Source organism: Chelon labrosus (genome assembly GCF_963514085.1).
Source record: "Chelon labrosus genome assembly, chromosome: 7".
In the NCBI taxonomy this organism is placed as follows: Eukaryota; Metazoa; Chordata; class Actinopteri; order Mugiliformes; family Mugilidae; genus Chelon; species Chelon labrosus.
This window is the reverse complement of record NC_140343.1, coordinates 28,963,107-28,991,013: the sequence shown is the minus strand read 5'-3', so window position 1 is coordinate 28,991,013 and position 27,907 is coordinate 28,963,107. Positions and strand designations below refer to the sequence as shown.

Sequence of the window (27,907 nt, the reverse complement as noted above, 5' to 3'; positions counted from 1 at the left end):
ATGCTGCCGAACAGCGATTCATTTTCATTTTATTTCTGTCTGCATTCTAAACCCCCCACCCATTGAGACTCAAGTGTTATCGTTATCATCTTTCATACTTTGGAAATGAGAAACCTATAAAGGGCCCCACAGTTTCTTGGGAAATCTTCTGGAGGTTCGCCAAGCATCTGACCCAGATGTTTAAAAAGAAACAACCATAATAATTTCAAAACGATAGAGACACACATTCATTTTTGTTTAGACGGAGCAACAGTGCGACGTGCCTGTAAACTTTGCCTGTAAGCCAGAATTTTGGAAAGCTTTTATTTATTTATTTCTTCGGTGACTATTGCTTTCACCTCTGTGTCGTCTCAGTGAGTCATGAAAAAAACAAGGGTTATAGCAATAAAAGGGTATTGGTGCAGAATAGAGACAGGCATTTCTTCCAGCCAGCTAAATGCTAGTTCTGAAAGGACACTAAGCACTGGTTGTCTCTCAACCGCTGTGACAGGCTGTGCAGCTGAGAATTTTACTGTGTTGAGTAAAAGGATATAGGTAGGGGAGGAGAGACAGGAGGAGGAGGAGGCTAAGGCAAAGCCAGCAAGCCAAATCTGCTTTCAGTCAGTGTCAAAACAGCCAGTCAGCTGTGTACACCGTAACAGCACATGCTTGTGTGTGTGTGTGTGTGTGTGTGTGTGTGTGTGTGTGTGTTTGTATGTGTTGTTCTATAGCCCCCCAACAGGAGAGAGCACACAGAGTCATCTCCTCTGGTCAATAGAGCCTAATTCGCCACAGGTAGCAGCCAACCTCAAAGGTGATTTCCCTTCAGCTCAACTGTGCTGAAGCCTCTCATCCACACCGTGGGGCCTATGGTGATAGTGGCGATAGTGTGTGTGTGTGTGTGTGTGTGTAGGGGAGGATTGGGGGTTGCTATCAGCCAGAGTTATTATCCAATGGAGGCAAAAGATATGGAGGTGTAGCAGCCTGGGGTGTGACTGCCTCTCCTTCAAACCCACCAGAAGACAGATACTGTCTTCGCGTTCCTCAGCTTGGCCCCATTGTTTCTGAATTTTCCTGTCATCATCATCTTGTTGTGCCTACATCTCCACCATCCCCCTTCTCTCTCAGTTTATCTTGTCCTTCCTCTGCCTCCGACGGCCTCCTTTCTTTCTTTCTTTCTTTCTTTCTTTCATTCTCTCTCTCGCTCTCTCTCTCTGTCTCTCGGTCTGTGTTTTCCCTACTGGTTGGACTACTGCGAATGACTGTGCTCAGCTCAAGCAGCGTAACAGCACCTCTTCACATTCGCCGCATGCTCTACAGGCAGCCTAATGGAGGAAATCAAAGTACTCAAATGCGATTACATTTAGTATGCACGTCGCATTCCAATCAGAGCTTGTTTGATTGATGTACCTCTTAAATTCAGCCAACAAATATATATATATATTTTATTTATTTTTTTGGGAGGGGGTTGTGCTTTCTTTTTGCACTTGGTGGCGTAAAACAGATTTCTATCACGTATTTAGTGTTTATCAACATTTCATCTATGAAACTCACTCGTGTTCAACTTTTATGAAATGTAATTACACTTTTAGTCACATTCCTGTAGTGAATCACATGAAAAATGTCTTTAGAGTTTTCCCTTAGTGGCCCATGTTAAATGTAAGGAGTGCACTATTTTCTCCCTTCGCCGGGACTGAAACATATTGTTTTTGCCTGGGGCATTGCATGAGTTACTGCACACCTGCTTTATCAGAGTATGAGTTGTAGGGAGAAACAACTGTAAAATGAATGTTCTGGCACCATGGCTCCACATACAGGTTCTCTGTTGCTCTAGTGAAATTTAATCAGCCATGCCACAAAATCTCCCAAGCAAGAATGATTGCCAGGCAGGAGGATGTTACTGTAATTATTGTCTTGTTCGCTTCAGACTGAGTGCCTTGGATAAGCCATAGTCAACGGGAAAGCAAATACGCTTGTTGCACAAAGCACTTAGCAGCAATTTACACGACAGGGTACTTGGATGTATAAGCATTACAGTGTCGAACATGTTGGGTTAAAAAAAAAAAATATTTACAGGGGGCACTGTTAAGGTTTAGTGGTACATGAGGTCATCTGCCCACCAGAAGGTCAAGCTTTGAAATCCTGTCGGAGTATTCTTGGGAAATACTTGATATACTCCACATTGTGCACACCAGGGGTTCCGCACTAATGAGCTGACCTCACATTGCAACCACAGGTCAAACTACCATTTGGTCTTTGCTTCTGTTCTCAGCGCTGTATCATGTTTTCATAAGACTGATAAATATGTGCCCCGGTGAGAATCAAACTCCATAAATCATGTTCAAACTTTCCCCAGTGGGCTGCACACTGTCGCATAATGCCTCTCTTTACCTTCTCTCTCTACACAGCTCCGCCACTGTCAGAAGTCACCACATCCCCCCAAACGCAGAGGACTACAACCACCACTACTACAACCACTGCACACTGGGGTGTGGCCAATACTACCACCACAACAGGGCTCAGCAGGGGACCGTTCAAGCCTCCTCCTGTTATTCCACAGACTACTTCCCCTCCACCCCTGGAGTCCTTCCCTCTACCTGAGCGCTTCTGCAAGGCCACTGAGAAAAGAGACATAATGTGGCCTCAGACCCAGAGGGGCATGCTCGTGGAGCGACCTTGTCCCAAGGGGACGCGAGGTAAACAGTGCTCCCTTTCGCCTTAGGGCCGAGGGCTCTCGGCCTGTCGTCCCTGAGTTTGTAAGATCTGTCTGATATTCTTAAATACATGTACAGTACACGGGTCGTTTCATCTCCAAAGACTACCAGTTCAGGTGTTTTGAGGAATCGATCACGACTGTTAGGGTGTTAGAATGTCAAAACATGATTAAGGCAATCTGTAACGGTTGTGCTGCAGAGGAGCAGGCTCAGCTGTTTCTCTCTGAGCTTGCATGGAGACGTGCAGTCCTCATTTGATTGTGTGTGAAATCGTTTTAGTGCTCAGAGTTCATCAGACACAGGGGTAATTAGGACAGGAAAAAAACAACGTTGCCACTTTGGAGCAAAAACAGGCACGAGCTGTTGAAAATATTTTCAGAGAATCATTTTGCAGAAGGAAAATTGGTGACTTTGCTGTATCCAGCAATACAGTGAAAAAATATTCCAATAAACTCACACACACGCACACGCACACACACACACACACACACTCATAAATCATGACTTTGCATGTTTGTGATGCTTGTGTGTAGCTTCTTCCTTTAGTCTCTATTCTTGTCCTTTGTTGTGCTGCAAATGATTTCATGGGAAGATAAATTTGATTTGACTTGAATGAACTTGACTATTCTCTTCTTGTTTTCCCTGCCAGGCACAGCTTCTTATTTATGTGTCCTTTCCACTGGGGACTGGCACCCAAAGGGCCCAGATCTCAGCAACTGTACCTCCCACTGGGTCAACCAAGTAGCCCAGAAGGTTTGTATGAGCGCTCCCTTACCATTTCCCTTCTTAGTAGGATGTGTTCCTTATAAACACTGAACCGGTAGACAAAATAATGGAAAGTCTTGTGAGAGACTTAAAAAAAAAATGCTGCAGATCTGGGTCATATTAACTTGAAAGCGGCGTTTCTCAGCTCAACAACTTCAAATGCTAGTATATGCATTACACAGGCAAACTACAGGTACATCTCTCAAAAGAACTACAAAGTACATGTTGAAGGAAGCCATGAAAGGCTCAGGCTGCATACAGTAGTGTTCATGTTAAAGGCCTTAATAAGAAACATATGTCCTATTTTCTCTACCTTATGTATAATGTGTGAAATAGTTCTAACAGCTGAGTGCACGCAGCACTCTTTTGCCATACCGCATAGTAAAAATAAATAAATAAAGCTATCACAGCAACTTCTCCTGCGTTAAGCAGACATTAAACCCCCCTTTTCATAACTGCTATTTCAAGGAGCCATTCAGGTGTAATTTGGAAGTTAGAAACAGCTAAAACGAGTCTTCCAAGTCTTGTCTTCTTGTATTCTTGTGAACATTATTCACAACGCCCTCCTCCCCCAACCCTCCCCCAACCCTCCCCCACAGATCCGCAGCGGTGAAAATGCAGCTAACTTGGCCAACGAGTTAGCCAAACACACCAAAGGACCCATATTTGCCGGGGACGTCAGCTCCTCGGTGCGCCTGATGGAGCAGCTGGTGGACATCCTGGATGCTCAGCTGCAGGAGCTCAGACCCAGCGAGAAGGATTCCGCAGGACGGAGCTTCAATAAGGTAAGCACGTCCGCTGAGGAAGTGCATGAGACAAAAGAAGTGTTTTACATTGTTTGTCTAATCTGTCTGCCTTTCTCTCAGGTTTATTTCCAGTTGAGGCTGTAGCAAAATGAGAAAAGCACTCACGAATATTTTAGATTCTCACAAGTAGCAGTATTTATGTGCTCATATCAACATTTGTGCATTATTGTAATGGCCAAAATACGGCTACACCAATTGCAATACCTCTTGTGAAGTGAAGATATGGCAGTATGTCGTAAATAGGAGCCAAAGTGCTTTTATTCTTAGACCCCCTGGTAAACAGGTCAGTGACGCTCAAACCAGTGGGGAGCGGCCGGTCTGCTCATTTATTAGTTAGTTTGTACATCTCAGGCTTGTTTCTACAAATCCTTTACTCAGACTCGAGAATTTGTGTAAATTACATGTCTCTATTTTTTATCTGTTCTTTTCTTTTCTGATAAAAAAAAGCTTCAAAAACGAGAAAGGACATGCAGGGCATACATGAAGGTACTGAAGCAATGCCTCTGCCCACTCTGCTTGCTGCTGTCCCCTCTATTCCTGTACTGCTGTATATGCCCTAGCCCAAGTTCAGCAGCATGTACCCTCTGCACTGTCATGTACTCCCTCCTCCCTGTGCTTCCTGCTTTTTTGAGTAATTGCTTCACACACAGCCACAGTCGTACTCAAAGTGCTTTCTAAGTCAAAGGGAAGTCATCTCCAATTACTGAGGTGGCTTCTTCTCGTGGATGTGTATGTGTCTGTGTTTTTTTTCCCCTCTATGCGTTGGCAGCTATGGTGTATTTTGTTATTCGTTCTGTTTTTCCCTATTGTATGTTTATTGTGTTTACTCGAGATTGCACGCCTGGATGCATAACACCACAACTCAAGCAAACATCCTGTTCTTACATCCCTCCTATTATTCATTTGATGAAGGATTTACTGCTTTGTTGCATATTTTCCTCCTTTTTTTATTAGAGCTCAATTCAGTATATAACACTCCTGAATTCACTTGTTCTTATGTGATTTATTAAAGCCTCGGTTTTTTTTTCAAGGACCATCACCTGACCTTTCACTGCATGGAAAGTAAAAAACGGTGGCTCTTGTATTTACAAGGACACAGGTTTTAGGTCGTTTGTTTCCTGGATTAAAAGTGAAAATCTGTAGCTCTCTCTGGTTAATAGGGTTGGCGCAGATCAAACAATATTTTTTCCATTTTTCCTTGAACGCTGTCATTGTCAAAGGAACACGTATCAAACTATTTTGGCCGTATATTCAGCATATCTCTCTACCGTTAGGGACATCAGTGTCCTCCACCTGCCACCAAAGTCACCCCCCGCAATCCAGATCTCTCCTTTGGGAGGGTGTTAAATTGGATCAAGCTAATTAGCTAGTCAATGGCCGTGCACTGATAAAGGAAGCAGGAAAGGGGAAAAAATACATATAGCAGTCATACTCATGACATCCTGAATGCAAAAGTAGCGACACCATTAGTGGGGTTGTATCTACGCAAATTACAACAATTATTGAAAGCAAAATAGAATCTGGGTTGGGGATCGTTGAGTCAGCGGTATCTGACATCTGCCATACTTGACGCAACATCACATTAGCCGTCTCCCACCCTCCCACCGGCCGTCGCCACCATCGATTACCCAATTAGACACATTGATTTGATTATTTCCCAAAGAAAACCCTGCATTGTCTGGACACTACGGCCAAATTTGCCCTCTTTGTTTCCTGGGCTTTTAGCTGGCAAGTAGTGTAAGGTTGCAAAATGACATTTCTTTTCGTGGATTTTGCATCACAAAAGTTTAACAGGTCAAACATTATAGAAAGGGAAGGTTTCTACAAAATGAACTTTGCAATTAGAGAATTTTAATTGAGATCGGCTTTTGGCACTTTCATCAGGCCATCTCTTAATATCCTGTTTCGGACAGACCTGATAGGCTCAATACCCTGTGACCCTAACTGCCTGCCTTGATGCAACGTCCTTGAAAAAGAAACTAAATCCCCACCATCAATGATGTGCCTGTTCATCTCTCTCTCTCTCTCTGTCATCAGTTCCTCCTTCATGGTCGATACAATTGTAAAACCTATCTATATTATTCAGTAAATGTCTGTAATTAATTATTCTTTTTGTTTGTGCAATTAATAAATACATTTAATTTTTTCTCATGCTCATTTTAATTCCTGCCGACGTGATGCTTCAACACAGCTTTTCATTCATTTATTCATTCATTCATTCATTCAAGTGTCTGCATGTCAAACTAATGCAAGCCAATTTATTTCTCCTGAATTACTCAAGTGTCTTTTCTTTTTTGTTTTGTTTGTGCGTTTGTTTTTGTTTGTCCCGCTCGATACAGGCCATTGTGGACACGGTAGATAACCTTCTGCGACCAGAGGCCCTGAAGTCCTGGCAGGACATGAACAGCACTGAACAGACTCATGCAGCCACCATGTTACTGGATACTTTGGAGGAAGGGGCCTTTGTCCTTGCCGACAACCTCATGGAACCCGCCATTGTCAAAGTTCCTGCAGACAACATAAGTAAGTAACGCAGAGTTTGTGGTAAGCAAATGACAAAAGTTCATGATTGATGCAAGCTCGGTTAATTTGATTGCTTTCAGTTCATTGAAAGAGTTACTCCTGTGATAGGAAAACAAGGCCGCCTCATAAAAAAGGGACGTTGTTTTCATAATAAGCGTTTAAACCTCGGGGGAACAGAAAAACAACGCATATTGGGTTTAACGAGTCGCTTACTGACAAAGTGATGAATATCAGACAATTAAATAGACTGGATTCTCTGATTGCGTACGCTTACTTTATAAATGTATGCGTCTAGACCTTGTAACTCTATACATTAATGTGAACATTAGCCTGCTGTGGAGTCCCAAAAAGTATGATGTTTATCCACAGCCTTGTCTTCCTTACCTCATTTTCTTTAGCCGGTAGACCATATAAAGAAGCCTTTTTTCTTTTCTTTTTTCTGTCAGTGCTGTTTGAGCGTCAGTGGGACAAAATGATCACTTTGTGACTGAGGTTTTTGTAGCTCACTGTCAATAAGAATTCGCATTACATGTTCATGTGTCCAGTTTGTTCAGCGATAAAAGCACGGGCGTCAGTATTCTCCACTCTTTTATTTTTGTGTCAGATAATCTCTAATGACCAGTGTGCTTTTGCAGTTTTTCCTTTATCTCTCTTGACTAACCCAGCCCATCCTTTGCTTCTCTGCACTCGGTAGTCCTGGATGTATATGTGCTCAGCACCGATGGCCAGGTCCAGGATTTCAAATTTCCACAATCGAGCAAGGGTGGCATCTCAATCCAGCTTTCAGCCAATACTGTTAAGCTCAACAGTCGGAATGGTAAGCAAAAAAAAAAAAAGAGAGAAAATCGTTGTCAAGTTAATTAAACGAAGTGATTATTCTCTGTGTGAGATACTGTGGTATGTAATTATGTGACCTGATCCAGTCCTTCTATATCATCTTTATGAGACAGTGTGTGGTACTGTAGTAGATAAGTTTATCTTAAAAAAAAAAAAATCCCATGACCCGTCATTTTAGTAAAGAGAGTCCAGTTGTAAAAGCTTTCTGTTGATATCTCTCACTTATCTTTTGCTCATTCATAGACCATGTTATTGGTTTTATGTCAAATAAAATTCAGTTATATTCAAATACATTAGTCTAGTGTGTTTTGTCTCTGTGTTTTGTCTAAATTGTTCTGAAAGCTTCTCTGTTGTTCCGCAGTCTAATATCTTTTTTATATCTTTCACTCTACAGGAGTTGCCAAGCTGGTTTTTGTGCTCTACAAAAATTTAAGCCAGTTCCTCAGTACAGAAAACGCCACCATCAAAATGGCCAACGAAGCCTACGGCCGCAACGTGACGGTGGCCGTCAATTCTGATATCATCGCCGCCTCAATCAACAAGGAGTCCAGCCGTGTATTCATTAATGACCCAGTGATTTTTACCCTGGAGCACATTGATGTGAGTCTTCCTGCTGGAATGAATGGGCAGGTCATATTAAGAAAAAACTACAGGAGGGAACATCCATAGTAGACAAGAGATCTGCAATTTGCATTGTAAATGTCTGACTAGGTCAGTTGGCAGTTTATTTAAGTCATTGAACATCAAATTAAAGGAGTCTTTAGAACTTAAGTGAATTCTTAATGAAAACTAATTCTTTAATCAACATTGGGATATAAATGATACCCATTCTCTTTTATAGTGGGGGAAATTAACTCCTAGATTAGCCCTACAATCTAGGATAAAATTACTGGAGCACCAATTATCTTTCGTCTTTTAAAGTTGTCACGAGAGTTCCCAGAGGGCCACGCGTGACTCCATTCTTTATCAGAGAAATTGTGCAATTCCAAAGACATGCTGTCAAACAATTATGCTTCTCTGTTATTAAGGCCTCATATACCCAACCATGCTTCGGTTGATTTGGCAAGCATGTGCCAAATGAGATACACCATATGAATTGCTTCATAAGAGCTGTGAAGTGAAAAATCCTCATCCATATCAGTGCAGAAAAATACTTTGTAGGAGTAGGGGGTAAATGGCCTCTGTGTTCTACATGTGCTTCAATTTCAGGAAGTCAATTATTTGGACACTTAACCATATCTCTTGTTATCTGCAGATGGAGCACTACTTCAACTCCAATTGCTCCTTCTGGAATTACTCTGAGAGGAGTATGATGGGCTACTGGTCCACCCAAGGCTGCAAACTCCTGGACTCCAATAAAACACACACCACCTGCTCATGCAGCCACCTTACCAACTTTGCCATCCTCATGGCACACCGCGAAATCTCAGTATGTCATATTTTTTATATTTACCTCCCAAGTTTTCCTTCAAATCCACCTGTACTAATTTTTTGATCTTGTCTACATCAGACCCATAACATTTAAATGCTTGGTTTTAAATATCAGTGTTAGACTGCAATGATCACAGCAAGATTCAGAGTGTCGATCCATTTATGCTGATGCTGTAGGTGTGAGGTTGTTTAATTTGAAGCATATTTAGAGCCTTCTTTGACAGGTTATAAAGTCAGTTTTTACAAAATTGAATGAAATAAATATAATAATTTTTGGAAAAAAAAATTATGATACTGACATCCCTCAGATATATCTTGGAGTGTCTTTTTGGGTACAGTACAGATGTGTCTTATACACACACTTTTTTCTTTTTCATAATAACAGACCAACATCAAACCTCTTGTAATTATTAGAATAAGTCATCTACAACTAGTTAGTTGATGAAGTGACAAACAAAATACTGGATTTCTACAAATTAAATTTTTTTTCAGCAACCATACTACAGCATTAGTCAGCGTTATTAATGACATGAGAATAAAAAGGGACTGTGATAAAGTTTTTGCATATGGTTTTGCTTAGATTATGGTATTTTCATGCAGACAACCCAAGAGGATGTGATTATACTATTTGTCTTAGGACTTTTAGTTCCAGAAACCATTCTGTCCCATGTGGTGTTCCCAAGTGGTCCATTATTGTATAATTTCTACATATTGCTTCTAGGTAAGCTTATTAAGAAAGTCATGTTTTTTTGCTATAATACATGGTTATGGCACAAAATGCTAGATTCCCATAGCCCCCTGATGATCTTAGGGTTACAGTTAGAATGTATCAAGAATATTGATAACTGGCATGATCACAGATGCTGACATCCCTTTTTCACATTCACACATTTTATCATTTTAAAAATATTGCAAAGGTAATAAATGTCACTATCACAATTGTCTTTTAAAACTAAACTGAACACATTTCTTTTTAGCTTGTCAGTAGTCAATAATGGTTGTAATCATAATTTCCTTTTATTTTTCTTTATTATGCTTTCAACTCATATGGCTCATAATCTTGATTGTTCTACTATTGGTCTTCATTAAACTAAGTCCATCTTAATTAATATGGTATATATACCACAAAATGCTTTCATTTCCCTCACTCAGCTAAAAAAATAAATAAAATATATAAATCTAAATTGTATCTTCTCTCTCTCCACAAATCACACAATAAGCATATTTTATAACCTTTATAATTTATCTTTTATTTTTCCCAGGGCAACATTGGAACACACGAGCTCCTCCTGACTGTCATCACTCGCGTCGGCATCGTGGTGTCCCTTGTCTGCCTCACCATCAGCATCTTCACCTTCTGCTTCTTCCGGGGCCTGCAGAGCGATCGCAACACCATCCACAAGAACTTGTGCATTAATCTCTTCATCGCAGAGTTAATATTCCTAATTGGTATCGATATGACGGAACCAAGGGTAAGCTGGAACGATCTGACCCTATTGATTTGTTTTTGATTAATTCCCTCTCACTTTATCTCCTCTCTTCCCAAAACAATGAACCCTTTCAGAGTAAAATGGATGGGACCTTAAGCGTTGTTTGTTTGTAACCTTCCCTGCTTGTCCCTGACATGACATGCTTAGAACGCCACCATTAATATAGATTACTAAGAGGACATGTCTTGCACTTGACAGCTTTTTTTTCCTCTCTTACTTAAAGTCACTGTTTCCGTAGCTGAGCCCAGATCCATGCAATTTGTAACCTTTTTTTCACAAAAACATTTTTCTGCACACAGCTGTGAATTAAAGCTTCCAGTTTGAGCTGTATGATTAAATCTACTAACTCCAACCTCACAATACAAATGACATTTAAATTTCTACTGTGCTGATGGAAAGCTAAACCTGTGCATAGTCGGAGCCCATGTGGTGAATGAATATTCATTACAGTTTTTCATTAGTTTCCTGTGTTCTACTGAATGAGAGAGAGGCAGAAAGAGTGAATGTCGCCTTTTAAGTGGGTTTTAATAAAGCTGCTGTATATGATTTGCAATTCTCAATTAAGAAAGAGCCATGGAGACAGCTCTTGTCATGTTAAAAATGAGTGTTCATCTACAAGTTAACGCGATAAACCTCTCAGTTTTGTGAAATCTGTATTGTTTATCCTTGATTTGTGTTTCTTTGGTTGTCTAACTCAATTATTCTTATCTCAGATTGGATGTGCCATCATTGCGGGGATCCTCCACTTCTTCTTCCTGGCCTCTTTCTCCTGGATGTGTCTTGAGGGGGTCCAGCTGTACCTCATGCTTGTGGAGGTGTTTGAGAGCGAATACTCACGGAAGAAGTACTATTATGTGTCTGGTTACCTCTTCCCCGCCATTGTGGTTGGCGTCTCCGCAGCTATCGACTACAGGAGCTACGGGACCAAGAAAGCGTAAGAGCAGCTTTCTGAACACATTCTTGGAAATGCCGTGCAGACATGCTGGATGCTGCACTGTGTGGGCTTACCTGCTGTGTCTGCGTGTGGCACATTTTGAAAAGAAATCCACTCATCATTTCTGCCAGCACCTAATGTGCATCCCTGGAGACTACCCCAAAACATTTGAGCTCCCTTTTGCCAGGGATGGGCAGCTATTCAATTTTTTATGTCATTTGAAAGGGGCTGACAGACTCAACACTGTGGTTTCAGGGGAGGGTGCAGCTACATTAATGCCTCTCCATTCAAAGACCCTCCTGTGACCTCTTGTTTGTAAATGCTCTCTTAAAGAGAAGAGCACTGCACAGAAAAAAACCTTTTACATAGATTAATGGCCATATCTCAGCTAAGACTCGGCTATTAAGAGGGGCTACATGGGGTCTTCCACTGTTTTGTACAGCCACATTAATGTTGAACCTGTGAAAGGGCTTCAAGTTAAATATTGATAATAAAATAAAAGAGATAAATTACATACTCAATGTGATCAGCCCAAGTGACCAAAAATTAATTTCTTTCCATTAGTATTTGGCCGCAGGAGCACAATATTGTTTTTGTAGAGTGTTCTGTCTAAAGCTGGCGCGTGTGTTTCTCTGTCACAGGTGCTGGCTAAGTGTGGATAATCATTTCATATGGAGTTTTATCGGACCTGTCACCTTTATCATCATGGTAAGCTGTTTTATTTTCCTTTGAATACTGAGACTGACAGGGTGAGGAAGGGTTTGAGAGGGTGAGATGAAAGCGATGCAGGAGATAGATAAAGGAAGTGAGATTGTTGAACTGAAGGGAGAAGTCAGCAGGATTTTGGCTCCAAGTCTCAACAGTGATGACAGGTTAATTTTGCACCTAGGACAGATTTTGAGGCATCCAACAATTCCTTCTGCCTCTCACCACCTGACAAGGATCTGGACTTCATAGTCTACTTTAACATTACACCACTTCACAAAGTTTCACATTATATAGATATTTCTTAATGTCCTTCAAGTTACACCTTTTCATGATCAAGTAGGGAAAAAAAAACAGGCTCAGTGTTTTCAGCACACATTGCAAGATGGCAGTGTTAGTTTATAGCCTGTTTTTCTCCTCCTCTGCATCTGCCTCCTCGTGTGTTTGTCTGCCTGCACTAAATAGCAGCTGACAGTGTCGGCACAAAGAAAAGCAAAGGCACCTCTCTGTTTGGTCAAGGACCATCAAGGGTGAAGGACATATAGCATATCATATTGACATATGTCCCATTGAGGCATGCAATTATTTACTGGTCATGACATTATTATCTCCCGCTCCATCAGAGAGGCTCAGAAGAATGAGACCTCAGGGAGTCTTACCTCCCTGCGCAAGGGAAATAGCAGGTGGTATTCCTCACATGTACCCTCTCAGTCTACCACAACATGTCTTGCTTTGCCCTCATGCAGACTGAGGGATGAGGAAGCTCTGCAAACTTGTCGCGCTGCTGTGCAGGGAGGATGGGTGGTATTTGTTCAGTATTGTGCTCATTATCCAGCCTAATGCATGGCACTGTATCTACAGATGAAGTGACCTCTGTTGAACATCAAGCTGACACTGAAAACATACTACGGAGCAGGGGCAGCCATGTCAAATTCCAGTGGGTCTCTGCACACTATTGACAGACTGCTAGGGGCTTTCAGAGGAAAAATACACTAGTACAGCTCTTTGTCTGTGCTGTTGCAGAATAAATAAAAGACGAACTGTTCACTGGACTGCATTTCACAGTTTTCTCAAATACAGGCATTGCCACTCCATGTAGCATTTAAAAATGGAGGAGGAAGTGTACAGAAGACCTGACGACGGTCTGTGTTGGATTGAAATGCCTTTGAGTAAATGCTGAAATGTCTGTTTCTTGTTTTCATTGTTTTTTTTTTTCCTCTCAACACTTGCTTTGAACGTGTGAGCTTATAATTGAGGAAAGGCTAACATTGTATTAAAGCAAACATACATTTCTCCCTGTCTCAGCAAATGCTCTGTCAGCCACACAGGAATATGTTTCCTTTCCCTAAATTGGGCCCTCATTGTTTTCCAATCGAGTGTGGCTCTCATAATGATTTGCATGAAAAATATGTCTGCACTGGAAATAATGATCAGGATCCCGGCGGTGATGACCGGAGAGATAGAATCATGACCCTGTGAGGAGCTAATGTATTGTAGCAGAGCTAATGTGTGACAGGAATGAGGGTTTGTTGCACTGGCTCGGGGTTTGCACGCAGCTCCTCTGATTCTGTGCAACAATTGACTCAAAAAGACAAAGTACTGTGAAAAAGGGCATCTCAGGGGACTATGCAGGAGCAAGGTTTCTCTACGCCATCTGTGACCCTGGTTTCTCTACAAATTGGTTTTGTCCTTGTCAATGAGAGAGAGGGATAGAAGATAAAAAAGGCACGTAAGCAAGAGAAAAGGAGAGGAAACGGTGCTGCTTTGGCTTATGTCTGGACCCCCACGTGCCATACAAACCATGCTTGTGCCTGGTTTTGACCTGGGGGGGTCATGTTGTTTTCTTATTGTTTTTGTTTCATCTCCTTGTTTCTTCTTTTTTTTTTTTTTCTGGCTAGAATGAGCCCTGAATACGGGCTGCAAACTAAAGCTGGGAGTAGGCATTTAGATCGTTGTTCTTGAGCAGAGGTTGCCCCGTCTCTGGGCACAGGAGGTATTAGCTCCATGAAAGGGGAACATGGAAGTAATGAGTGGTGGGGTAAGCCATTAGTATGCTTGAGATAGCTTCAACACAAGGCCTCTTGGATCATGACACGTCGTGAGCAGTTCTTATCATCTGGACAGCTCCATCTGCACCTTTAATATTTTATCCCCTGCAGTTCATTTGGAGTTCAGTGTGTACACACACAGTCCACTTCAGAAAAAGCTTTCTCCTCAGTCCCAGTGTGCCGAGGTGCTTCTGCATGGCTTGCAGTGATGATTCAGAGACAGAGAGACAGAGTGAAGGATAGAGGCAAGGCAGCTTCGCTCAAGCAAGAGGGATCCCCCGGGAAGGACTGCGAAAGCATGTCGGTGGGGGTGGGAACATGTCCCATGCTGCTAGGTTACTTTAAAGTACTGTGTCCCTCTCCTCTGTCTCATTGGATCCATGTCACCACTCTAGGCTGTGTGAAAGGGTTTTTCAAAAGTCCTCTCCCTCCTGCCCCTCCTCCACCCTCACCCCCACTGTCTGACTCATGCAGGCGGCTGACAGAAATAATGGCTGATAGCTGTGAAACAAAACATAGTTTCAGTGGCGTCTGCGATATAAAAGAAGGTTCACATTTTTTCCCCCTCTGCTTTTTTTTTTCCTCTTTTCTTTTTTTTTTCCTCCAGTCGTCCCTTTCTTTTTGAACCTGGCTTATTGTGAGCGGCTCCATGAGTTGATTGCATGTGGAGGGGTGATATATTGATCACAGGCAGTCTTTTGATAGCACCAGAACACTGAGAATTTCTGTTCAAGAGCAAATGGCTGTGGTCTGAGTCCAGCTCACAAAGGTCCCTCGTAGTGGCTATTCCTTTCCATTTTCCTTTTGTCGTTGTTATTGTGCCTTAAATGTTACACAGTAATACTGAAATGCATCATTTGTAGAGATTCTTTGGGGGAAAAAAAAGCTTTTGTCCTTGCAAATGTGTTGTTTTTTTTTATCATACTCACACGGCACAGTTACAGAAACGTACGTATATTTGATGCTTTGATATGCTCTACTGGAGACACACACCTCAATACTTCTTTCTCAGATAGTCCTTGACATTATTTATACATGCCTGGCTTGCAGTACAAACACACTTTGCTTCGTCTGCCGTGAGTGCATGTACCTGCTGTGTCAGGGACTAGTTTGCTCCAGAATAAATGTTTTTCAAGTAAATTATTTGGAGGGACTCCTTGCTCGGACCATCCAACCTTTGTGTCTCTAAATCACAGTATTGATTTTTAAGGTACCAAATAAATGTGCTCAGAAACGCGGCGCACGGTATCCGTGTCGCAACTTGATGTGTGCCACTGGCTCCATTATGATTTAATACGTTAAAACAAGCAAGCGCCATCTCCCCTTCCCTCTTTCTCTCCCTGTCTTTTCATCTGGCCACACACCAGAATCGAACAAAATATACCATGTTCCCTGAAGCCTTTTGCAGCTGGTTATACCTTATAATATTTCACTATGTGCATAAAATGATATGCAGTTGTTTTGTACAACAAGAGGCTCTCCTATTTCTCCTGCTACTTTTCATTCCCCTCTGACGTTGCCATACTGCTGCTGTGTGGCTGTGTGGCTGTTTCTTTTTTTTTTTTTTTTTAACAGTGATGGATTTTAATGCATTTCCATGCTCTTATTGATATAGAATGACACTAAATTTGGCGCCAGTCGGCCCGTCTGAGACTAGCTGGAACGATAGATGTTTATTGGATTAGTCTGTGGACATGCAGAGAGTTGAAGGCTCTCCTCTTTAGATACTTATACACAAATTAACAGTTTTTTCTCTGTCTGCTATATCTTGAGTCATACATCTTCATGTATTAACACTGCCATTACTCTGTTTTGACAGCTCAATCTCATCTTCCTGGTGATCACGATGTACAAAATGGTGAAGCACTCTACCACCCTGAAACCAGACTCTAGCCGACTGGAGAATATAAAGTAAGTGAAGCATCACATGCTGAACCCCCGCATTCTCCTACTTATCAGCTATATGTTGTAACGCTGGTGCTGTTCTGTCACTTCCCCCAGAAAGACAAAGGTTGTTTTACGCTTGAGGTGATTTGCTTTTTACTTTTCCTCCCTCCGTGTTTTATTTCTGGACTAGAAGGTAACAAAGAAAATAATAATTCATTTCCTTTAGCATTTTTTAAATTATCCCAATCAAACAGAACATTTACCAGAGGAATTCATTATATTGATTTAAATGTCACACACTTTTTAGATTGTAGTCTTAACTGTCATGATGACTACACATGTGAGTCGTCGTCTATTTGTGCTTTGGTGTTTTTGCTCCAAACCACCAGCCGCAGAATTGCACTGGCATGACACACATCACTCTCTCTCGGGCTGCAACTTAACTATGCGCTGTTAGCTCTGGCAGGGCAGGGTGCAGCGGAACGGCTCAAACCATGTGTGTTTGCCACTGGAACATGTCAAATGATTTTTTATGGATCCTACCTTCTAATCCCAGAAAAACAAAAATCATTCCAGACACAACTGCCACTACCGTACGACAACCACCCCACCGGGCCGCCTCCCTTCTACTAAGGCCTTTCGAGTAACTTAATTTTTTTTTCTGGAAGGGAAAGCAGTGCTTTCTGAGGCACTATTTATTTAGTTACTTATTTTATTTAATTTTTTTTGTACTTAGTATATATTGTAAAAAAAAAAAATACATACATACACACACACACACACACACCGATTAGGCATAACATTAAAACCACTGATAGGAGAAGTAAATAACATTGACCTCACCCACCCACAGCCAGACCATGCCCCCCCACCCCATAGCAATGACACTCCTTGATGGCAGCAGCCATCCCCAGCAGGATGCAGCCTGACACAGACACACACACAAAAACGCTTTAGGAACAACTAAAAAAAAAAACATGAAGAACAGAACAAGGTGTTGACCTGGCCTCCAAATTCGCTAGATCCCAAACTGATCAAGTATCTGTGGGATGATCCACAGAGGCCCCTCCCCTCAACCCATAGGACCCAAAGGCCCCCACTAACAACATTCTGTTGCCTGACACCACAGGACACCCTTAGAAGGCCCATGTCCATTCTCTGATGAGTCTGAGAAACTGACACTGTTTTTGAGGTACTAGAGAGACCTACTTAATATTAGGAAGGTGTTCATAATGGTATCCCTGATCGATGTACACATATATATAATATTTATGTGTTGCTTTAGGTTTCAAAGCCTGTTTGGATTTCTATGGTCTTGTTGGTTGCTGTAGTGCAAGTCAGTTTGCACCAATATAGCATTATGTGTTTCTGTTTCCACCACTCGGTGCAGGAGCAGCTCTGTTGCTATTTTTAACAAGTGTTTGTTAGTTTTCATTTTTTCTTAATGAATGTGTGCAACACAACGCCACTGTGGTAAAACCGCAATCAGGGAGAACGGTCAGACAAGGGCTTATTTAGACTCCTTGGTTTGTTTAAGAAAGACTACTCCCTTATCAAGGAGACCACAAGAGAACACATTAGCTGAACATGGAGGCATTCAAATTGGTGTGCATTTTGGATGTTTTAAATGATTTCTCTTAACCTTGTTTATACAGCTGAAATGCGTTGTGTATTAATAGCCGTTTCCTTGTGGTAATTTTCTTTGTGTTCTTCGTGCCAGAGTTTGGTCTCAAAGTGGGGTTTAGTTCGATGGTCATTGCATGTTGCATGTGAAGGCAAAGTTAACGCACACCCTCTGCTTTCTCTTCTCCTGTCATCCTCCTCCTCTCTCTGTTCTGCGATCCACACCAGTAATTATCGCGTTTGTGATGGCTACTATAATACAGATTTGCCTGGGTAAGGTTTTTTTCTACGCACCTCAGATAACTTTTACCCACACCACACCACCCATGCATATAGTAGCGTAAATGCAAATTCAAGAATTCAGGTAATGTGCTCAGACCAAATGCTTTATGTGGATTTTTTTTTAAATTAAATCACCAACAGCCAAACATACAGGTCTTAGTTCTTGTTAGATCCTTGATTTCATTACCTCCCGTGATTTCCCTTGGATCAAAGTTGAAGCTATCTGACTCAAATGCAGACTAACCCTCGCTGTTCTGAGCTCTAATCTAATTGTGTTTCTCTCTTCCTGCCTATCATGCTCTCTAGCTATGAAGATAATAAACGTTTTATCAAGTAAGAACATGTTGCCCAGAAGTCTCCTCTTCAGCTTATAGTTTATTCTCTCCTTTATTCTTTCTTTCTTTCTTTTTTTTCCTCTTTCTGTCTTTTTCTTTCCTTCTTTCGCCAGCTCATCATTTCCCAAACTGCAGCTTTAAAGTTACTCATCCACTGTCCTTGTGACTGGTCCCTTTCACCGTGTCCATCATCCTGAAGTCCAGAGTTGTTGTTATTGTTGCGTGTTTGAGCATTGAACTGTGACCGCTGTCAGTGTCTGAAGGCTCTTCAGGACCTTCACACACAAAGCAGGGGAATTTTCCTTGAACCCTTTCCACATCTGTGTAGTTCTCCAGTTCTAGATGAATTCTCGGTTTATATTAGTGGTTCATGCTTTTATAAACATCATGTGCTCTCTGATAGTGCTGTTGGGTATTCTGACACGTTATTTAAAAAGTTGTTAACAGAAACCCAGATCTATTTTTCTTGTTCTTTTTGGTGTTGTTGTTTTTATCTATATACATATTTTTGTCATTTTTATTTTTTTTCTTCTTGTCTGGTTTACAGCTTAATTCGAAGCCATAGTGATTAAAATTGGGTGATTAAAAATCCCAGCCACTCCTCTGTCCACTGAACGCCTCTCACACTGGATTTGTCCTCTCCTTGTGTTTGTTTGCTTAGATCCTGGGTCATGGGTGCTTTCGCCCTGCTGTGCCTGCTGGGTCTCACGTGGTCCTTCGGCCTCTTCTTCATCAGCGAGGCCTCCGTTGTCATGGCGTACCTCTTCACCATATTCAACACCTTCCAAGGAATGTTTATCTTCATATTCCACTGCCTCCTCCAGAAAAAAGTAAGCTCCCTTTGATCGGCAAGGCTCAGGTGCAGTGATTTTTCTTTCAAGGTGAAAAGAAATCCACGCACGGCGAATTCACAGAGCGCCACATGCTGATATAAAGAACAAACACAGCTTGCTTCGGGATAAGTCATATGTAGAGTCAAGATTGTATGTAAACACGTGGCTGTTTGCTCATGCAGGTCCGCAAAGAGTACAGCAAGTGCTTCCGTCACACGTACTGCTGCGGTGGGCTGCCGACTGAAAGCTCACACAGCTCTGCAAAGACCTCCACCGCACGGACCAGCGCACGCTACTCTTCTGGTACACAGGTAGACCGGCAGCTTTACACCGTCAAAGCCTTTAAACCACAGTGCAACAATAAGAACAGAACACAGTTTCCTAGACAGATGCGCACACAAGTTTAAGCAATTACTCAGGAGAATGTACTTTTATCATGATCATGTTAAAAAAATGCATATTCTGCATTTAAGCTTCAGAGATAGATCAAGGACACAAACATTATTCCACATTTTACAAGCAGCTTCTGCTGCACTGCATGACTACCTTTCTTCTGTGCTGCCCCCTTTAGCACTTGCTTTTATCTTTTTTTCTCACTAACGTCATGTGCATAGGAAATACTAGTGCACTGTTTAAAGAGTATTGCAGGCACACTGCGGGGAGAGCCACAATTGCATAAAAAAACCATACGTGTTTGGTTTATATCTTTCTTATTAAAAGCTAACGAGCCTTTGTAGACAATACTTCCAGATGTACTCTGCTTATAGAGAAACATCCCAATCACACTTTAACCTCCAGCCTTATTAAAAGGAGTCATGATTGGAGCTGAAGTTGTTCAAAAGCTGACTTACATAAAACTGGCTTTGGAACACAGAGAACACGAGCATTAGTAGTTCCCTTGCCTCGTTGAATATTAATAGCCCAGTGATATAGGCCGTAGTATGTACATAGAAAATAAATCAAAGTTGATCTGAAAGGTGAGCGGGCTTGTTTAAAGTCCTAATGACTGTCCCTTGTTGACCTGACAGAGTCGTATCAGGAGAATGTGGAATGACACCGTAAGAAAGCAATCTGAGTCCTCCTTTATCTCAGGTGACATCAACAGCACCTCCACCCTTAACCAAGGTCAGTTCACACCCCATTTCTCTCCACATGCACACCTATGCACACAATTCATCATCCCTAAAAATACCTTTTTCGAATTCCAATAATCTCACCATCAATACAGGATTTTACTGTGGTGAACGCAATAAATGCCTTCAACTTAAGAAGACAGAGCAAAAAAAAAAAAAAAGGAAAAAAAGATTTAGGCCTAGAGTAGTCTCCCTGTACTGCCAGCAAAGGATTACAAAAATCCGTCCTCAAATACTCTGTGCGCCGCCATTCTGGCCGGTAAAGTCAGACACAAATTGGGGCAGGGTTGGAAGAACGTTTTTTATTTAAGTGCTGGCTGTTCAAAGTTCATACCCAGCCTCATGGGAAGCCTAGACAAAACTAAAAAAACATGAGTGAAAAAGTTTTATTTTCGAAAAATCTTAACACGCAGCAAAAGGCTATTTGTTCCCTGCCTCATAAGGTGACCTCTGTTACTTTACAAGAGGATTTATAGGGAGGAAGAGAAAAAAAAACTGTCATTTATTATTTAGCTTGAGCACAAATATGATGATGAGAAGATGATGTTCAACTCTGGCTGACCTGGAGTGCTTAGTGTGTTGTTAGGCTTTCTGCTGCCTTTGAAATGGCTTTCCAAGCATGCGAGGGGAGAGGGGGTTTACACCAAGGTAGTTTAACTTCCCTCCTCTCTCCTCCTCTGACTCCTGCTGCTGCCTCCTCTTTGCCTCCTCTTTCTTTTTTGCTGCCATTCCTACAAGGTAAAACATTACGCCCAGGGCTTTGAAGCACATTTTGACTTGCCGATACATGAGTAACAATATAGAAGTAGGGCTTTTTATTCCTATAGAACCATTTCCTGGAGATGTTAATGTAAAGGTTGGATATTGATCACTCCGGGGTGCAGTAGCCTAGTTACCCCGGAGAGTCAGTGCACTGAAGGAGGGCTCTATCTCCTAGAAGCACTTCCCTGTCATTAAAAACATCCCTGGAGACTTCTCAACATGACAGATGGCATTTAACACAGGTGATAAATGGCAGTGGAGAAAAAAAACTCCTTAAAACACACTGCAAGCTGGGAAAAAAAATCAGAAAGGAAGACAAGGTTTCGCAAAAAAATGGCTCGTAAAAATGTTGATTTGAAAACTTGAGAGGTGTCCCCTATCATTCATAGTGGACAATTTATATTTGGGCCTGGTTCAGACTGTGAAACCTTTGCATAATCACAGGCCGTGATAAACAACACTTGCTCAAGATAATAAGTAAATGTGACTTTTATGAAAAGCCTCAATGAAAGAATCCAGTAATGAGCACAGTTGGTTGAAAATTGCTCGGTAAATAAATGGGTTAGGAGCGAATTGCAATACCTAACAAATGAAGGGCCAAGCAGCAGAAGGCCGAATTGAATATTTTTGGCATGTGCAGAAAACAAAAAAGTTTCTTGTTTCTCCCCTGGTTGCTTTTCAAATGTTATTCTGTATTCATAACTTTGAAATAAACGCCGTAGTTTCAGATTTTCGGCGCTGATCCTGGGTGATGTGACATGCCTCCAAAACCAACTTTTTTTCTTTTCTCCATGAAGCTTTCACTGTCGACTGCCAATCTTATCTGCTCCTCTCTGTCTTGCCACTCCAGGAATGACCGGAAATTATCTACTAACAAATCCTCTTCTGCGACCACAAGGCACTAACAACCCTTATAACACCTTACTGGCTGAGACAGTCGTATGTAACACCCCCACGGCTCCAGTGTTTAACTCGCCAGGTGTGCTTACTTAATATACTTTCACCTGCATTCTGGCTTTTCTTCTCTCTTTTTTCTTTCTCTCCCTCGTTGTCTCTTCAGTTGAGTATAAAGCAGGCCAAATGTAAAGCAGGATGTTCTGCAGTATCGCCTTTCCTTCTGAATCACTGTCTCCCAAACGCTTGATACGGCAGTGTGTGTGTTTGTCGGGCATAGATCGTATACATTATGTGTGTGCGTCTGTGTGTGAAAATGCACACGTTTTCACGCACAACAGAGATTTTTGCGGTGCACCTCGACCCAGCCTCTGTGTTCTCATATTTCTCTTATCTAAACGAGACATAATGATTAAGATGGGAAAGAGATACTACATGTTCTGCCTGGAGATAATGTAAACAGTGGTGCAGACCTGAAGCTGTTGTATAAACTGCAAGATTATTAAGATTTATTCTCCTGAATTTATGAGGTGATTTGTTACTTTTTGTTTGCTTTAGTGGGAGCATTCTCCTTAAAGTGTGCCAAATTGCAGGCTAATAATTCCTCGTTGCAATAAGTTGTTCATACATAGATATAGTGTTTTGTAAAAGATGATACTCATGCAAACTTTTCTTTATCGCTACACAGTATCTCAGTTGCACATGACATTTAAGTATATGTCACATTGTAAAGACTGCTGTTAATATGTGCTCTTCTCTTTTGAAACTGAAATGGCATCTTTTGTCATGTTTTGTGCTTCTCCCTTGTGCTTCCCTCTAGTGACCTACAGAGAGACAAGTATGGGAGTAAAACTTAACTTTGCCTATCAAATGTAAATTTTTTTCAGCATGCTTATTAAAAAAAAAACAACCAAAACCCTGGCACAATCACTGGTTTACTTTAGGCCATTAACACACACTCAGTGAGCAAGTGGTTCACAAAATAATCTTTCCAAATTCTGCTCTAATCTAAAAGATAATAAAGAGATTTCTTTAGTCTCTTGAAGTAATCTTCCAGATCTGACAGATTTACCGCAAATTACTCTGCTTTTCTCTCTTCCGCTCAATTTGTGATTTTAATGACCGAAAATGTGTTACAATTGTTTCTGTCAGAGAGAAGTATTTAGTAGAAAGGTTTCTTTTTTTTTTTTTTTTTTTTTTCTTCTCCTTTGCTTTCCTTTTTTCCTCCTAATGCCTGTCCTCATGTGGCATCCAGCAGTATCAGTGTCCAGTAGTATTCCCCTCACACTTTGCAGACAACACCTGTCTGGACCTTAAATTGCCTGCTAGCAGGCGTAAACACATGGATGTCATGGCGGCAGCTGTTCAGTCTCCCGTACTTTCTATTTTTTTTCCCACTTTTCTTTATTGCCATTTCCCCTAATTTCGGACTGGCTCTGGAAAATGTTATTTGTCTTTTACAGTCACTCCTTTTCTTTTGGACAAACAGTGAATTACTGCCATGCTCTTCATCTTAGCTGGCACATGTTATTCAACAAGGCAGCACAAAAGTCATAGCAGAGCACATTTTTTCTTTATCTGCTCTTTCAATCACAGCATAACTAATATTTATCCTTTCTGCTGCTGCTTTCCATGACCTCCGTGCTTTAAGAAATTCCTAACATGACCGTGGCTGACCTCTGCAGCGGCTGTGTTTTCTTGAACTGTTCTGCTAGTGACCGTGGTCTCACTGGGAACTGTTACTGTGACGGATGCCAAGTGCCGGGCTGCCGGCAAGCTCTGACCTTTGCCAGCTTTGGGTACACAAGCTGCCAACTAATGGACAGCAAGTGTACCAACACTAACTCCAAAAAAAAAAAAAAAAAACTTCAACGAAGTGGCTTTTGGCATTTAATCCATAAAAGTAAAAGCTGTTTAAGGCTTGTTTGCTTCATTTGCTGAACCCTTGCTCTTGCTAAGTTGCAGTTAAGACCTTTACTTTACATTTTGTTGTTCTTTTGAGTGATTCTTCATGTTACAATAAATCATTTTACTTTCTTTTGTACATCAGCTGCTCTTAGACCAGATAGCCTGAGCAGACAGACATGATGTGAGTTGTCTAAAGTGAGTCTTTTCACCTGCTGTGTGTGGTGATGGTGGAGTGCTGCTTGTGGGCTCCCCTTGTAGTGAGAACAAAGATGGCTGTCTCATGTTGATACATGACTACATTCCCTTTTTTGTCTGTGTCATTTTTTTCCATCCCTGTCCTTTTCTTTCCTTCAGCACAACCAACCTATTAGTTGCTAGAAAACCTAAGTGTTGTAGCTTGCCCGTTTGTGGCTTCATACCTGTGGACATCTACCTTTGCCCGGTGTGTTGTGTTGGTGATTACTGTTTCAGTTTGTTTCTTAATGTTGTTTGGGATCTTTTTCATTGCTTTGTCACGTTTGTGGCAGACTTAAACGCTCAATGCCCCGCTTATTTTAAAGCAATTTTCAGAAGGTAAAGTCAAAATGTATATCTGAGAAAGTAAAATGATTTCTCATTGCAGATAATGCATGCCTTTGTAATATATGTTAAGGATTGTGCCTAACTAACAGACTTACGGCATGGCTTAATTTGACTTGAGTTCTCAATGTGAAACTGCATCCTAAACAGCATTAAACTTGTGTTTCTCTCATGGTTATTGGTGTTGACTAATGTAAAATCCCCTCACGTTTTGCTCTTTTTCCAGGGCACTCACTGAACAGTGCGGTGAGGGATACAAGTGCAATGGATACTCTACCGCTAAATGGTAACTTTAATAATAGCTACTCGCTCCGCAATGGGGACTTTGGCGACAGTGTGCAGGTAGTAGACTGCGGCCTCAGTCTGGACGATGCTGCCTTCGAGAAAATGATCATCTCTGAGCTAGTACACAACAACCTGCGTGCCTGTAACAAAAGCCACCAACAGCAACAGCAGCAGCACCACAGTTTACACCACCCTCCCCACCACCAGCAGCCGCCACAGTACCACCATCACCACCACACGGAGCGGGCTCCTCCCAAGGTGACGGTGGTAGGTGGCAGCAGCAGCGAAGATGATGCTATCGTAGCCGATGCTTCATCTTTGGTCCACGTGGGTGACACAGTGGGCCTCGAGCTGCACCATCAGCAGGAGTTGGAGGCGCCGCTCATCCCCCAGCGGACTCACTCGCTTCTGTATGCACCCCAGAAGAAGGTGAGGACCGATGGAGGAGTTGATACCTTTGTCAGCGAGCTGACACCCACCAACCCAGAAGAAAGTCTGCAGTCCCCAAACAGAGACTCCTTGTACACTAGTATGCCTAATTTGAGAGACTCTCCATACCCCGAGAGCAGCCCCGATGTTGTGGAGGACCTGTCCCCTTCCAAGAGGAGTGAGAATGAGGACGTTTACTACAAGAGCATGCCTAACTTAGGGGGTGGCCACCAGCTCCAAGCCTATTACCAGATAGGCAGGGGAAGCAGCGAAGGTTTCATTATTCCCATTACTAAAGAGGGCTGCATCCCCGAAGGCGACGTACGAGAAGGACAGATGCAGCTAGTGACAAGCCTTTAAACGTATTTAAATCATCCCCAAACCTCTTCCTGTTTTTCTGCAGCCCTGACCTCCTGGAGGACACACTCATAAAGGGAAGGGTTAGTTTTATTTTTGAAGAGAGCCTACAAGCCCCGTCATATACACAAGCCATTTCCAAACCTCCCCTCCTCATCTGCATTGCCATCTCCCACTCTCCCACATCTTCCTACATCCCCTGCAGACCAACAGACTTGGAGCACAGCAATGGCAGTGCAAAGTTTGAATGAGACTGTACATAAAATGCAGAGTCAGATTTCAATTCTAAGAGACAAGCCAACTATGTATTTAAATGTGCTGCTGCTGTTGAATAATTGAGAAAAATTTAAGGTACGAAAATAGAAAAAAGGCAAAAAAAAATAAAAATAATAATAAAAAAAAAAAAAATTACTGACTACATCCAATCAGCAATTTCCCAGTAAAGGGTTGTACATACACTCCCCAACATCCTAGATGAAGCCTGTTTTTTTTGTTTGTTTGTTTTTTTTTTTTTTTTTTTTTTTTGGTTTTTAATTGTAAGCAAAACAAGACCCCTGGACCAGGACATGGACACGTTTGTAAAAATGTTCCTGATCAGACTGTTAGAAAAGGAATATAAGGTCCTGGTCGCTCTCCACCACCATGAAGTTTGGATTGTATAACCACTAGCAATCAAGCCCCTGGCCTTATATTTTCTCAACTGTACCTTGAACTGTTGTCAAGGAAAATGGCTAAAATATATATTTTGTTGTATTGCTAGTGTAAAATAAAAATCATGGGAAACCGTAAATATGAAGAAACCTTTTAATTGCAAAATTTAACGTTTGAGAGACTATTGTGTAGAAGTTGCACATATGTTATACAGTGTGTTTATGGTTCCAAGTTCACTTCATCCTTGGTAGTATGTTTGAACGTAAAGGCTTATAAAAAGAAAGGAGTCAACAAATTACAAAGATGCATTATCACTCTTTCCACTTGTGAACAGTGTTTTTTGCTTAATGAGTTCCATTGATATTGCCCATTGAAATATGTTTATTTGACTTTGCCAAAGTGGCATTGCTTTAGTAGAATGGGAATGCAAACACCCAGTTAAGGTGATTCATGCATTGCACAGTTTTTTTGTGTAATTCTGATTGAGCTAGATCTTTTCAGCAGTCATGGCAGAGGGGTGGGCAAGCGCAATTTAGATGGAACCGACTCTTGAAAATAAAGTTTCTATCATAAATGTAGTTCTCCCGCTTGGGTTTGGATATTTTATTTATTAAAATCTTTCCAAAAAATAAATGGGAAATGTGTGAATATTTTCCAGCACTGGTATACAATGCTGTACTGTAGCTCATGGTTTTAGTTTTGTTTTTTTGTTTTTTTTTTGTTTTTTTGAAATGTAAAACATTTTATCAAGGGGGCTCATCACTTAAGACTGATGTAAAGTTCAACACTTGTTTAACAAATAAAATAAATGTGAGATTTTTTGTCAAATGCCAGCTGCTTTTTAATGGTTTGTGTTTTTGGTACTATTTGAGAAAGCAGGTTTCATTATTTTGCTATGGACAAAATACACTTTTGACTCAGGTTATAAGTAAGTCCCGAGCACCTTGAAAGGCAAATTGGTAAATTTATTTTGTAGAGGATTTATTTGCATTTTGTTCTGCTATTACTTCAAGCGCTGCAGAGTAGAGAGAACTCATTCCACCGTATGTGTTAGAGAAGCCAAATTTCTATGTGATTCAAAGATGAGAAACTCAGGTAGGAAAATTGCATTGTAAATGTTCCTCTGTGTGGTTGTAACACTAATAAAGGTTCAAAAATGACACTGGTTCAAAGCATTGTCCACTTAGTATATTATTGAATTAGCAATACATTGGACACCATTAAAGGGCCTGGGCCACTGCAGGATTCTTGTAGTAAGATGTTGGCTTTAACGCCATGTGGGAGTGGAAATGTGTCTACAGACCTAACAAGGGGTCAATTTAACTCTTGGCTGCATTTGTAGAAATATATCATACATCCATATTTGCTCTAATTAATGTGTGCTGCTGCTGAAGCCCAGTCGGTTTCTGTGCATTTTTATGCCTCAGGTAATGCTAATTCACAAAGCTTTTTAATATAACACCAGTTGAGGTAGAGTGACAGCTCTCTGCAGGGTGGCTGGAAATTACACAGTTTACCATTTGGCGTTGAAGGAAATGACTCAGAACTTAGCAAAGATTAAAAAAAAAAAAAAAAAAAATGCAAATAATTCTGCGTGGGCTGCGTGTTGTTTTGACTTTTCCAACAATTATGTGACATTTTGCGCAATTATCTGAGGCTTCAAATTGTCATAGAAGAATTATGTTCTTTTTTGTGATCTCTTGTACAGACCCCTTGA

At 41.4% G+C, this 27,907-nt stretch overlaps 1 protein-coding gene across 4 annotated transcripts in view; it reads left to right on the top strand.

Moving 5' to 3' along the window:
• The window catches only part of adgrl2a (adhesion G protein-coupled receptor L2a), a 95,171-nt gene extending 67,715 nt beyond the window's left edge, over positions 1 to 27,456 (top strand). The window contains exons 6-23 of one of the 4 annotated variants that reach the window (XM_084549158.1): positions 2,388 to 2,675; positions 3,343 to 3,446; positions 4,058 to 4,243; positions 4,712 to 4,750; positions 6,604 to 6,787; positions 7,482 to 7,604; positions 8,019 to 8,224; positions 8,880 to 9,053; positions 10,318 to 10,527; positions 11,259 to 11,479; positions 12,121 to 12,187; positions 16,052 to 16,143; positions 19,021 to 19,189; positions 19,375 to 19,503; positions 20,221 to 20,317; positions 21,938 to 22,066; positions 22,802 to 22,819; positions 24,695 to 27,456. In XM_084549158.1, the coding sequence (XP_084405284.1) occupies positions 2,388 to 2,675; positions 3,343 to 3,446; positions 4,058 to 4,243; positions 4,712 to 4,750; positions 6,604 to 6,787; positions 7,482 to 7,604; positions 8,019 to 8,224; positions 8,880 to 9,053; positions 10,318 to 10,527; positions 11,259 to 11,479; positions 12,121 to 12,187; positions 16,052 to 16,143; positions 19,021 to 19,189; positions 19,375 to 19,503; positions 20,221 to 20,317; positions 21,938 to 22,066; positions 22,802 to 22,819; positions 24,695 to 25,542 (3,284 nt within the window). In that variant the 3' untranslated portion in view covers positions 25,543 to 27,456. Of the gene's footprint in view, positions 1 to 2,387; positions 2,676 to 3,342; positions 3,447 to 4,057; positions 4,244 to 4,711; positions 4,751 to 6,603; positions 6,788 to 7,481; positions 7,605 to 8,018; positions 8,225 to 8,879; positions 9,054 to 10,317; positions 10,528 to 11,258; positions 11,480 to 12,120; positions 12,188 to 16,051; positions 16,144 to 19,020; positions 19,190 to 19,374; positions 19,504 to 20,220; positions 22,067 to 22,801; positions 23,232 to 24,031; positions 24,071 to 24,694 lie in introns of those variants that run through there. The other 3 variants (XM_084549157.1, XM_084549156.1, XM_084549155.1) reach the window with 3 other exon arrangements.
• Positions 27,457 to 27,907: the final 451 nt, after the last annotated feature.